Raw genomic sequence first — 14,326 nt, 5'->3', positions numbered from 1 at the left:
TTTAGAAATTGGAATAAATTATTTTCTATGCATACTATCCACAAAGAAGTCTGAATTTTTCCCGATTTTTAACCTGTTGTATCTCAGTGAAAAATGATCGTATTGCAAATCTAAAAAGATGCATTTTAAAGCTATAAACTTCATGATTATAGTTCTTAGATTTTCTGATAAAAAAATTCGGCTAAAAATGGCATGAAAAAGAATTTAGGGAACAGCATTCAAGACTCCGAACTCAATTGACCCGAGTTCAAGCCCAGCACACGACAAGATTTTTCAACTCTAAATCTTCTCCTTCAGCATGTAATCAGTCTCGAAATTATTATTCGAACCCAAACCACATAATTAAATGCTATTTTTTTTTTTTCAAAAAATTTTCTTCCGCGTAATTAATCTTGACATCAGTTGTATATCATAAGGACGTCATAATTACGTCATATAAACGTCATAAATGTCATAAAAGCGTCACACTTACATCATGGGTACGTCATACGCATTACGTAAGAATCTTACGTCAGGAAGTGGGAAATTATGAGTCATATATGACTCATATATGATTTACATCTTACGTAAATCATGACGTAGCATGACGTCAGTTTGACATAATTGTGTTCACTGAGTAATAATCAAAAATTAGTCATTCTTCAAGAATTTGGATCGGGAGTATTTGGCTTAGAGTAATAATAATAACTATCTATCTTTATTCTATACAATGTTAGGCAAATATATTTTGACTTTAAATTTTATCGATCAATTGTTGGGACAGTAGGAATTTATAATCATACTTTTTTAAGAAAGAATAGCTAAATCATTAATAAGTGAAATAGCTAACATGTATTGCAAAGATCCTGAAGGATAAACTTCATTATCTCATAATACAGCTAAATATAACATAAATATTAAGTTGAAATTGTTAAATGATTATGCTGATTTTAATGATTAAAATCAAAATAGTCAATTGTGTCTGATGTATCGTCTCTAAAATCTCACAACGATATCGTTAAATTATTATAAAAAACGGTGGATTTAAATTAACTCTCAATAAAATGAATAATAATAAATATATTTTTTATACCACTTAATTTTTGATGAATTTCTCAATAACAAAGATTAAAAATATTCATTTTTATATTTATAGGCACAAATAAATTTATTCATTAACTCATCGATGTTAGTTTTCAGACAGATTAATATAATAACATTGTTGTTTATATTCCCAATTAATATGTGATTAATTTTATGATCTTGATTGCTCATATTTATATTTTTATAAAAAATGCTGCTGTGATAAAAAATAATAATCGAAATTACCAATCTTTATAACGTTATTGAAGTTGGCGCTTAGACAAAAGAATAATAACATATTTATTTATGTAATTTATAAAAAAATTCAAAACTGTTAAATACGCTTAGGTCTGATCATACCTGTCCATGCCTGTTCATGTCTAAACAATTATAAACAGTCTATAAAAAATTAGATCTGATTAGACTTGCATAGTCAAAAATGTGATAAAAATTTTTTCTTTGAAGAAAAATTTTTTTTTGGTCATCACAAAATTGGCAAAATTATTTCCATCATTACGTTTAAATAATTTTGAAATAAAGAATTTGTTACATTTGCTATGGGATGTTTTGGTCTGCTCTGGTCCTGCCTAATATTAAAATCATTATTTATTTTATTATTTCAATAAATGTGAGGTTATAATGATATTCAGTTAAATAAATAAATTAGACTATCAAAATATATTATAAAATTAATTTTTATATTATATTTATGATAAACTAATTCGATACGTTATGTAGGGGAGAGTGGGGTAATTACGGACACCTAAGGAAAAAAGTAAATATTAAAAATACTAAATGAAAATTCTGTTAATTTATTGATTAAGAACAAAGATACAGGTTTTATTTATTAATTTTAATCATAATATTTCATTAAATTTGAAAATTAAGTAATTTTTTTGTCAAAAAAAGAAAAGTGTCATTTTCGTGATCCTCTCAAATCTGTGGGGTAATCCCGGACAGTGGTGGGGTAATCACGGACAGTTCAGATTAAATAGTAACAAGTAGAATAATTTAACATAAATAAATAATTTCAACTTATATTTAACTTAGGAAATTAAAATTTTCAAATAAAGTTATCTTGAACAGTACGTAGATAAGTAATTTGTTAATAGATAAGTAAAAAATATATGATAAATAGAGAATAAATTTGATTTAATCTCTACATAAATCACAGAGGAACCCTTTGCTCGTGCTTTGACCATCACTGCATTCTTCATGTGCCCATAAATTGCATCCCATAAAATGCATCATAGCACATTATCCATTCTTCAGTGGGTGGTTCTTTATATTTTCCCGCACAAAAAATACAAAAATAGTCATTTTGAGTTTGTTTATTTTCTTTGTTTTGTTTTTTTGGTTTCGTGTCTTTTTTTGGTTTCGTGACTTTTTTCGGTTTTTCAACCTGCTCTTCACCAAGGAAATTCCCTAAGCTCTTCACACCTTTTTCAGTTAATGTACCAGTCTTAATTTTTTTATTTTTAATTTCTTCTGCCTGCTTTTTAGTTATTTTTTTCTGATTCTTTTCCTCTAAAATTTCTTTCATTGGAGAATTAGTTAGAATCACTGAATGTTTTTTTCTAACTCTTCGGTTCGTGCTTTTCTTTGGTAAGGTAGGCAGGGTTACAATATCAGTAAGGGGTACTGATGAATTGATTGAATCTGTCGATTGATTCAACGATAACTGTTCGTCAGGCAAATTTTCAGTTGCGCTCTTACCCTTAGAGGAAACGGTGATTGGTCCAAGCTTGGTAAACGACTGGCGCAATTCTCCATAACTTTGGGACAAGAGTTGAATTGAAGCTTGGCCCAAGCCAGTCTAAGTCTCGAAATGATAACCTCCTCCCAAGCCTGGCTGCCAGACTTGTGCCACGACTAAATTTTAGTAGTGGCCCACGCTTGAGTGTCAGAGTTGTACCGAGACTAAACTTTAGTAGTGGCCCACGCTTGAGTGACAGAGTTGTACCAAGACTAAATTTGAATGGAGGCCCAAGCTTAAGTGTCAGAGATTGGACCAATGGTTAATTTTGGTAGTGGCCCACGCTTGAGTGTCAATCGTGTGCCAAGACTAAATTTTAATTGTGCCCCAGGAGCAGCTACTAATATTGACTCAATACTGTATGACATTATTGGCCCGCGATCGGAAACCATGCTTGTTCCAGTATTAATTATTAATAATTGATTCAATAAGAACGAAATATTATAAAAATTGCATTTTTATTAAATTTTATTTTCATTATTACGTATTCTAATATACAAGTTTTAGTGCTTAAAACAAATTCGTTTAGTACAAAATAATTCATAATATTTTATATAAAAAACTCTTGATTAAATGTCATCAATCTTTGGTATTAGAAAATCAAGAGTTCAAACACTTATATCACATTAAAATATCATAATATTTGTGATTGTATTAAATTACGAGCTAATTATTAACAATAGTGACTTTTTTATCTAGGCCGTCGCGACAAATGGTCCATTTCATATTTAAATTTATAAAAATAAATAAGTTAATTAAATTACTTGAATAAATAAAATTCATTAGATGAAATTCAATAAACTACTAAGCACTGAAATGTGCAAGAATTTTTTACTTGTTGTGCCATTATCGATCATTATTTAAACATTCAAGTAAATTCCGTATTAAACGACGAGCTAATTATTAACAATAGTGACTTTTTTTGATTAATTAAATTACTTAAATTAAACAGTCAAGTAAATTCCGTATAAAAATTGAACCAATTTCCACCATAGCTTATAAATCACCTATGTCAGTCAAGAGCCTCTTCCTCTTTCCTCCTTCTCGGTCTCCAGCACCGGATAAGTAATGGCTTGTTGCAGTCAAAATAGTCAGCTTCACCGAGCTGTTTTTATACTTTTCCTGGAGAAATTCTGTAACAAAACAAATCAATTTAATTAAAAAATAAATTAAAAAAATAGCTTCAAAAAATTTCAAAATCTTTTACAGTAAGTATTCAAAGAATTTCGAATCAACTCACCACTCATACACTTGTACGATTGAGTATCTTGAAAACTTTTCTTCCCGACGCCTTTGATTTTCCTTCCAGTACCGCTGTAATCTAGCTGAACAACTTTGCTGATTAATTTACCAATAATCGTTTGAACATCTCTTTTAAAGTCGTTCGATCCTACAGTCAATAGGTGATATATTTGTTTCTGTGGATCAAAAATTAATTATTTGTTTATTTATTAATAATCAAAGTAACTTATTCACCAAAAAGATACACTTACCAAAGCATCTTGCTTAACTTGATTCTCTACTAAAGCTGTCTCTAACTCCACGAATTGGTCTGTTGATTCACATGGAAATTGAGATTCAATGATTTTCCATGGACTATCGTCAACACTTTTTTTTGCATTTTCAATTTCTACTGTTTCCATCATTCGAGTGAATTGCTTTTTAATTTCGTATATTAAACTCTTTTTCATGCCCTCAAACTCCGAGACAACATATTTTTTAAGTTCGTTTATAATATAATAGGATTCGTCACATCCACGAGGCTCAGTAAAACCATCATCTCTTGAATCTTCCTCGAGCATAGATGATCTACCGCTACTCAGCGTACTTTTGTCTGTTGTTTCAGAAATACTTGTGCCTGTTTGTGATTTTGGCAACGGTGTCACGTCAGCTAATGATAACTTAATAGAGCTCGAGTCTGCTTTAGAATCAAGTTTCTTTTTTTTTCTTTTTTCTGAATCTGATGTTTCGATAGAGGCAGACGTAAAGGATTTTTTCAATCTTCTTTCTCCTTGGTTAAAGTCCTCTATTAAAAAAATTGCTTTATAAATATCTAATGTTAAAAATTTGAACATTAAAAGAAATAAAAAAATTTTTTACCAGTCGTTGAGAGAATTCGTATTGGATACGTTGGCCAAATTGCACTATACGGTTTATTCTGTTTGACCCAGTTTCGGACTTTGGAGTGATCTTTTCGATATGGATAATAACACATTAATGTTTTATTGTTCTTATCTTTAAAAATCCATGAATCTAAAACTAGATCAACTGATTTTACTTGATCAGACCCCAGAAACTCTACAACAGCGTAAACCGCTGTTTCATCGCACGACGCAGGCAAACCAAGGCAGGCAAACCAAGACTTGGTTGACAAGCTTTGGCATGATCTCGGTCCTAGGCTGGAAAACCAAGACTTGGTTGACAAGCTTTGGCATGATCTCGGTCCTAGGCAGGCAAACCAAGACTTGGTTGACAAGCTTTGGCATGATCTCGGTCCTAGGCAGGCAAACCAAGACTTGGTTGACAAGCTTTGGCATGATCTCGGTCCTAGGCAGGCAAACCAAGACTTGGTTGACAAGCTTTGGCATGATCTCGTTCCTAGGCTGGCAAACCAAGACTTGGTTGACAAGCTTTGGCATGATCTCGTTCCTAGGCTGGCAAACCAAGACTTGGTTGATAAGCTTTGGCATGATCTCGGTCCTAGGCAGGCAAACCAAGACTTGGTTGACAAGCTTTGGCATGATCTCGGTCCTAGGCAGGCAAACCAAGACTTGGTTGACAAGCTTTGGCATGATCTCGTTCCTAGGCTGGCAAACCAAGACTTGGTTGATAAGCTTTGGCATGATTTCGGTCCTAGGCTGGAAAACCAAGACTTGGTTGACAAGCTTTGGCATGATCTAGGTCCTAGGCTGGCAAACCAAGATTTTGTCAGGAAGTATCGGGCGAGTCTAGGGCCAGACCGAGTAAGCCAGGGCTGGGCAGCCCAATATCGTGCCAACACTGTCCCCGTTATCAATTTTTTTTTTTCCTACTAGGGTAGGTTGTGCAACTTCTGATAAGTTTTCAGAAGGTATAGACTCAGGTTCTACAGATGTTGAAATTTTAAAAAGTTCTTCAAATTTTTCATGGTTAATTGGATGTATACCTGCTGCTTTAAATCCATTAACTGCTTTTTTTATATTAGTGACATTATTATATGCTCTGGTGAACAATTCAACAACTTCGTATTGTGTAATTCTTCTTCCTACATGTTCAGCCATATATAAATCACATTGTCGATAATATGCTCTTTTTAAAGGACCAAAAAATGTCAAATCTAATGGTTGCAGACGATGGGAAGTATGTGGTGGAAGTGAAAGCAAAATTATTTCATGCTGACGACATAATAAAAAAGATTCAAGACTGATGTGACTTTCATGATTATCTAAAATCAATAGTACAGGTTTGTCAGGCGTTGGTTTAGCATGTGAAATAAAATGGTGTAGCCACTCAACAAATAAATTTTCGTTGATCCAACCAGAGTCACTAACTGTTGCAACCATATTACTGTCTCCTCCTCGCAATAAATTAGCATTCATGCGCTTCCTTTTAAAAATAAAGTACGGAGGAATGTATTTTCCCGAAGCACTAAATGAGCATACAACGGTTGTAGTAGCTCCTCTTTCTCCACTTGTAGCCTCACCCACTTGTTTTTCACCTTTAGGAGCTAAGATTTTAGAATTTCTTTGAACATTTGTGATACCCATTTCGTCAACGTTGTACATACTATCGGCGTTGAAATGATGGCAGTCTAGTAAAGTTTTTAAATTATCAAAAAATATTGATAGTTCTTCTGGATTAAAAGCAGTTATTCTATTTAAGGAAGTAGCTTCTGGTTTTCTCAATGAAATTTCAGGGTGTCTTTTGATAAATCCATAATACCAGTCTTTACCTGCCATTTGAGAGTTCTTATTAGATTTGTGATTTAATTTATTTTTTTCTGCAAACTGATAAGCAGTCTTCCGTACAGCTTCAATAGTCAATCCATAGAATAGTTTACTGCATTTGATAATATGCTGAGCTAATTCTTTTTCTTGAGCTTCAGAAAATACAGATTTTCTTCCACTTTTTGGCTGAACTAAAACTTCTTTTTTTAAATGATCATATATAGTTGACTTTGGTATAGAATAATTTTTAGCTGCTTTTCCTATAGTCAATTGTTTACTTTTTACATCTCTTATTGCACGTTCCAAATTGTTTAAATCATATTTTTTTTCAACTTTCTTTTTATATTTTCGAGCCATCTGAAAAAAAGCAAAATTAAATTAAAAATTGTACAGTATGACTATCGATGTGGGGCAATTGCGAACGTCCGAGATTATCCCACTCAATTCGTCCGCCATTACCCCACAACATTAAAAAAAAAGGTGTGTGTGCGATTCACACACGATAGAAGTGAAACTTCAGTGAATCGACAAAAGAATGAGATGAATATTTATAACAAGGGTAGGATAATTACAAAGTTTAATTGTTCAAAAATGAAAGTATTTTGATTAATTTTAAAAGATATTTTATATTTTATTTAACATATGTTACATAATCTATTACTCAAGTTCCATATTTTCAGTTTCAACAAATGATACAAGAGGCTTATGATAACTAAAATACGATACAAATATTTTAGTTTCAATTTGGTTGATATATCTTTGGAACACTGCATCTATTACCGTTTTTGATCTTGTAGTTGATTGAGTGCGATTGTTACACATTTTTAAATAAAATGTTGTATCGAGAAACTCAATCAAAGGAAGCGCTGTATCTGATGCAAAATTTATGTTAAAATCCCCACTTAAAATCATCGGAATTTTATCATAATTCTTTTTGAGAATTCGCGATACCTCTGGGGTATATTTGATCAAATTTTCATGTATAAATTCAATAACTGATTTTATTGATTGGTTGGGAAAGATGTAAATTGCTACGATCAAAATTAAATCTCCTTGGTCATTTCTGCTCTCACAGGCACATATTTCTCCAACTTTCGAAAGCTGAACAGACAATGATTCTAGCTGTTGTGCATTGAGATCCATTTGTGGCGTAACAACACGGGCTCCATCATTTACGTTGTGATAAATTGCTACTCCGCCTGCCCTCGTACGTGGTCTTTGTAATTAACAACAATATTAAAATTTGGAATGTCTACAATATCTTCATTATTCATCCATGTCTCCGAAAGAATTAAAAAATTTGACGATGACACTATATTGTCATGTTGCAGATCTTGTACATGAGCTCGTAAGCTTTGACAGTTAAAGGTAAACAGTGACATCCCTTTTCTTTTATTTAAGAAATCATATAAAACATTTGTAATTGTCTCAAGTCGATTCAAGTTCAGCCTTCGAAATTCATGTTGTAGATCAATTGTAGATACTGACGCTCTTCGGCCATGGTAAAATTTTTTATCATTTTTTTTGAAACGAGATATAAGCCGTTTATTGATGTAACTCGTGATAATGCGACGTACAGGAGTTGTTGAACATGTGATTTATCATATTCATATACAATCTCACCAAAAGTAGCTCCCTGGGACTTGTGAATCGTCATTGCACATGCAGAGACTAATGGGAAATGATTACGTTTTACAATAACGGTTTTATTAGGTACTAGTGGTATAGATGATGTTCTGCGATCTATTGGTACTGCCAGTGGATGAAGATTATTTTTTTGAATTGATGCCGCTGCCTTTCTTCTCAATTTTTCTCCGATTTTTGGAGATTCTGGAAATTCTAGCCATAAACGACCTATCTCTCCTTTGTCATTATATTCAATGAAAATTAATTTTCCCGTCGCACCATTTGCTAATCCATCTGATACATCGATGTTAGTTGTTATCATGTATGGTTTGTTCAAAACCAATGTAATTTGATATGGCAAACCTCCTGTATCAATAGTTGACATTTTATGTAATTTTGACGCATAGAAGTTTGATTTTCAACATTTCTACATCCAATATATATATCAGTTGCCTCTGAATTCACTTTTTCTTCTATAGAATTCAAAATTTTATTGTTGTATTCAGCAACTGAATGATTATTAAAAACAATCGTATACCGTCTGGACAAAGTCTCTCAGCTTCTTCTTCAGAGTAAATCCGTGACTCAATTAAATCTAGCTCTTCCTGATCTAACAACTGTCCATTACCAATTTTTGTTAATATTGTTGCAAAACTTTGATTAGCTTGTCGCATAACTTCGTTTAGTTCGAAAAATTTCAACCCTCGCCATAGTGTTGAACCTGCTATTTGTCGTTTTATTTGTTTGTAAATTGGGGTAGCACGAACTGGCGGTAGTTGACGTAGATCACCAATCAAAATTATATCTAATCCACCAAAATGGACTTCAAAATTACCGGTGATTTGCTTTAACCTTGAATCTATTTGGGACAACAACTCGGCTCCAATCATACTAATTTCATCGATAATCAATACACGAACATATTTAAAAAGTGATCTATATTGTTGGGCTACTTCAATTGATAAAGGAAGCAACTTTGAAAGACTTATCTTCAGTGCAGTGTGTACTGTTGTCCCATTGATAGCCACAGCAGCTTTACCAGTAGAAGCACAAGCGATATAAGCATTACAAAACCCATCACTTTCAGAATATCGATTATAAATTTCCATTAATAATTTAATAACAAATGTTTTACCACATCCAGCTGGTCCTGTAAAAATATTTGCAGCGGAGGAGGATCTTCCAACTGAAGATTGTAAATGACGTGCATCAAAAGTTCCTTTTGTTTTTGGTTTGCCATTTTCATCAGCTCATAATATTGGTCGTTAGGCATTAAATTTTCTTTCCGTTTTGCAATGGCACCAAGTTTATTTAGGGTTGCGAGACGTAAATCACTGTTTACATCCGAATTCGGATTGTCATATAGCGTTTGGAATGGATTAATTTCTGGAAATCTAGTGGCAATATGATGAATCTCATCGTCATCGTCTGCTTCTTCATTTTCGCGACATAGTTTTCGGCATAGCTCTATAGTTTTATTAATGTCTAAGTCAGATTCAAACTCTTTACGTCGCTCCAGAATTTGATTTTCATTTTCGTCGTAAATCTAATAAATTTCATCTCTTCAAGAATCTCGAATTCTTCATTCCGAAATGGGATATGCAAAGTCACCATTTCTCTTTTTATACTCATTTATATCTGAGGCTATGTCATAATTCCTATAACGAATGATGCGTTGTTGCTTTCGACGAATATAATCACCTTGCGAATTTTTAGTAAAATTAGCAACGAATTGTGCAAGTGATAATTCTTCCATTTCTTGTGGCCGCTTCTCGTATTTATCAAACCAGTTTTCCTTCCAAATACTTGTTGAATCTTCATCGATATTTAATTCATCTAATTCTTTTTGTGTTCGTCTAATACGCTGTCGTTCAATAGGCCAAACGGTGGGAATATAAACTATGGAGACTGAACTTCTAGACATAGGTTCACGAAGAAGGTACCACGCTGCTTCCTGGCTTGTTAATTCAACGGTGTTGAGCATATTAACACTCATTTTTCTAGTTATTTCTACTATATCAAACTCAGGGTTTTCATCCATGATTTCATGAATTTGTCTTTGTAAATTACTTATACCCCTATTAGTTTTATTGACATATTCAACAACATACGCTGCACATGAGTATTCTTCGATAATAAATTGCATATCTGTATTTGATTGTAAGACATTGAGAATAAAAGGATTGAAAGGGTTGTGCCATTTTTCTTTAGGTTGTCGCTTCAAAAATACTTTTAGGTCTGGTAATTCCAGCTTCAAGAATATGAAAATAATCATTATCAGAAGTTATATGATTTTGTGCATAAAAACATTTCAATATTCTCGTAATCATTGTTCTCAAGATTAATTTGTATTTGTTTATACCGCTTAGCGTAATCAGCATATCCTGGATGATCTTTCTGCATTGGTTTTAATATTGTAGTGGATTTACATGGCATAAATGGAGCATCAAATCGGCATTTCTGAGGTTGATTGGCATGTACTTTTTTATAACAGGTAAAGGTATGTTTGTGACTTTGCAAGCGAATATGTCCAGAAGCTTCTGATGAAGAAATTGATATCAATTGATCAATCATCATTACAGTATCTTGATAGTTTGTACCAAGAGGATTTGATGGAGCGTCATTCAGCCACAATAAAATATGTGCATGAGGACTACCACGATGCTGAAATTCAATTCGTTTAAAATAGTCGACAACATAATAATTTCCAAATGGGCTGTTCTTCTTTGATTGGAGAATAGTTATCAATATATTGACTATTTTATTAAAATAGATAGCACAGGTCACAGCATCTTCATTCACTAGTGTAGTCTTAGATATGTAATCCAGTGACGCAGCTTGTTCAGCTGAAATTTCAGTACCGTTATTTTTTAATTTGTACAATAATTGTATTAAATTGGTCCATCCGATTTCATTGGCACTCAAAGTAAGAAACATCGTAGGTTTTCCTAGTTGCCGAATCATCGCAAAAAGATCTCTTTTTCGATCGCTCCAATACCATACTGAATTTGGTATTGAGCGCAGAAAAGCTAAATTACTTTCGATACAATTATTAATGTAGTCAGCTGACTCAACTTGCTGCCGTGTAATATTAGTATTTTTTCCCACATGTTTAAATGCAATCGTAAGCGAGTCACGAACTCTTAACCTCATAATTTTCATTGCTAGATATAATAAATGATGTGGAGTAACTCCACGCCGATCTGATCTTCGTAATTCGCTAGTTGCTATTGCGAACGGTGTTGCATTTACTCCCTCTCTGAATTTTCGGAAATGACCCAAATAAATCGATGGGAAAGAAAGTTCTTCGGCATGTTCATCAAAAATTATACTTTTGGGAATATTATATTCTCCAGGAGCGATCCGTAAATACATATCTTCATTCCAAAGTAGAGTTTTCTGTTGTGCTGTTAGACTCTCTTCGACCGGTATATCTTCACTCATTTCTTCTAGATCGATTTCATTATTACTATTATTGTTGAAGAAGCTTTCATCAATTTTAATATCGTAAAATAAATAAAGTGGAGTTTGAAGCAAATACTGAAGCCATGCACGAATTGTCCTTTTATTAACTAGTCCCATTAAATAGCTTGATCTATGTATTATTTTTCTTTTAATGTGTACGTTAATACAGTAATCATCATCGACATTACGGGGTAAGAGTTTTACCATATTGTTTACCTCGACTGGTACATTAATGATTTGTCCATAAATTCCATATTTCCCATGAACATGTCGTAACCGTCGAATTTGCATAAATGGAACTCGTGGTGAGACAAGTCTTTCCGAAATTAAGTCAAGCGGTGGTAAAACCTCAGGTATTTTTTCATATTTAAAACCGTTATAAGTAGACATTATAGGAATCACTTTCCTCCCAATTGCTTGGTAACACGTGTTGCACAGTAAAATATCTTCAACTGTATTGTAATTTTCAACTATTACCCTTAATAATTGTTCATCTTCAGCACGTGGTGATTTTAAATCTAACTTAAACCACAATCGATCACAAACGGAGCACTTATGACCAAACATATTGTTTAAAAACTTGTCGTTAAATTCTTTATGAGCAAACTTATTTCGACGAAACCGTGAGTATGGAATTTCTGGCTGTACATCTACTGGAGGGTTATCTGAAAAAAAACAATTCAAAGTATGTAACGAGTTATCTATCGACTGTGTATTGAGAATCAATTCCTTAAAAAACTAAAATTTTTTACATCGTAAATTCGAAAAATGTATATAAAATTAATTTTAAAAACTCATTTTAAGATAATGATTATTTTCAAATATGGTTATTAAATTATATGTACCATTTAAAAATTATCCACTCTTTAGTTTAAAATTAAATTATTTTTTTTTAATATCATTTTAATTTTGAATTTTTTTACAATTTATTTTACCATTCAAAAATATTCATCCGTCTTAAAATTGTTTTTTTTTTCCTATAAATCTAAATATTAAATCATTTTGTTAATTTAAGAATTATTGAATTATTGAATATAAGTTTAAATTAAATTAAATTTTTTTTAATATTTTAAATCATGAATTGTAAATTAGGTACATGTTTTTAAATTAAATTTTTAAGTTTTTTCATTAAAATTATTATTAAATTGAAAAATTTCTTTAAATTATTTAACATTAAATGATGAAAGTTAGTATTAATTATTAGTACTTACAATCATTATTTACTAAATTATATCCCGTTGGAACACTATTTTGTTGCTGAGAGTGGTCTAAAACAGAAAAAAATAAATAAGGTTAGACACATGATGTATTGAGGTTATATATATATATATATATATATATATATATATATATATATATATATATATATATTTATATATATATATAATCCATGATCAGTTTAAAATAAAAATCAAATTTATTGATTGAAAAACATTGATATATTAGTTTATACTTAAAACAGGATTAAAAAATATTTACACTTACCATTTATTACATCAGTCACATTGACACTTATATCTGAACATCTATTTTGATTGTTCAATAATTGTTTTTTACGTGCACGAAACTCGCGACTACGTTCTGTTGAACTTTTGCTGAATTTTTTCATTTTAATTTCATTTTTTGCGTCGATATTGACGACACATTTCGGCATTAGTTTTCGGCATTTTATAAAATTTATTATTTAGTACAAGATATAAAAATACTCACAAACAGTTAAATAATAACACACCACGCTATCTTACTAAAACGCTGTAATACGCAGCCGCATACAGTGTACAGTAAGCTCACGTAGTTTTCACATGCACTACACACGTTAAATGCTCAAATACAAGCACGTATTAAACAGTGTGCAATATACATACACACTGACATCTGCTCTCTCGCTCTGGCTCACAAATTACAGGCGACTATGCTTAGAAGACGGGAGTGGGGACGCTACGAAGTATGGCACAAAGAGGAGAGACCGATAATATACAAATTGTATGTATATTTCTGTCTCATTCTTTCCCCTGGCTTCATCCTACACATTTTTGTATTTGTGTCTCTTACCTGTCGTTTTTTCGTTGCATCCGGTTTGAAATCACAACGATTCTAAAGAAGTTTCACTTCAAAAATAAAAACTTAATTTTTTTTGAGGTTAGAAATAAACAAAAATAAGTATTTGTGACAGAAATTTTTTTCTTAAATTCTACTTAACACACCGTAAATAAATTATAATTATGTCATTTATGTGTAGCGAGAATTTAACGAATATATACATAACAAATATTACATGCAAAATGATGAAAATATTAAATAATATTTACCTTGAATAAAATGTAGAACCTGCGCAGCTGACTTATTGCCTGACACTCCGTATACATTAACCTACAATTCCATGACAAAAAAAAACATTTTTTTTTTTCCTAAGGTACTGAAATCGTGGTGTCCGGGATTACCCCGCGTCCGCGATTACCCCACTCTCCCCTATACGTTTTCGAATGACTGT

The 14,326-nt window shown here is 32.0% G+C and overlaps 2 protein-coding genes across 2 annotated transcripts; both read right to left on the bottom strand.

Moving 5' to 3' along the window:
- Nucleotides 1-3,638: 3,638 nt before the first annotated feature.
- LOC123261395 lies at nucleotides 3,639-5,033 on the bottom strand. The gene is made up of 4 exons (XM_044722989.1): nucleotides 4,919-5,033; nucleotides 4,312-4,844; nucleotides 4,059-4,236; nucleotides 3,639-3,951 (listed from the first exon to the last, which is right to left on the bottom strand). Exons 1-4 carry the CDS (start codon nucleotides 5,031-5,033, stop codon nucleotides 3,815-3,817), a joined length of 963 nt encoding a protein of 320 aa, XP_044578924.1. The 3' UTR covers nucleotides 3,639-3,814.
- Nucleotides 5,034-10,647: 5,614 nt separating this feature from the next.
- On the bottom strand, nucleotides 10,648-13,444 carry LOC123261394. The gene is made up of 3 exons (XM_044722988.1): nucleotides 13,321-13,444; nucleotides 13,047-13,103; nucleotides 10,648-12,500 (listed from the first exon to the last, which is right to left on the bottom strand). The coding sequence occupies exons 1-3, from the start codon at nucleotides 13,442-13,444 to the stop codon at nucleotides 10,648-10,650; spliced, it is 2,034 nt and encodes a 677-aa protein (XP_044578923.1).
- Between the last annotated feature and the right edge of the window lie 882 nt (nucleotides 13,445-14,326).

The sequence above is a fragment of the Cotesia glomerata genome, linkage group LG3 (assembly GCF_020080835.1).
Source record: "Cotesia glomerata isolate CgM1 linkage group LG3, MPM_Cglom_v2.3, whole genome shotgun sequence".
NCBI lineage: Eukaryota > Metazoa > Arthropoda > Insecta > Hymenoptera > Braconidae > Cotesia > Cotesia glomerata.
This window is presented reverse-complemented; position numbering and strand designations above follow the sequence as displayed.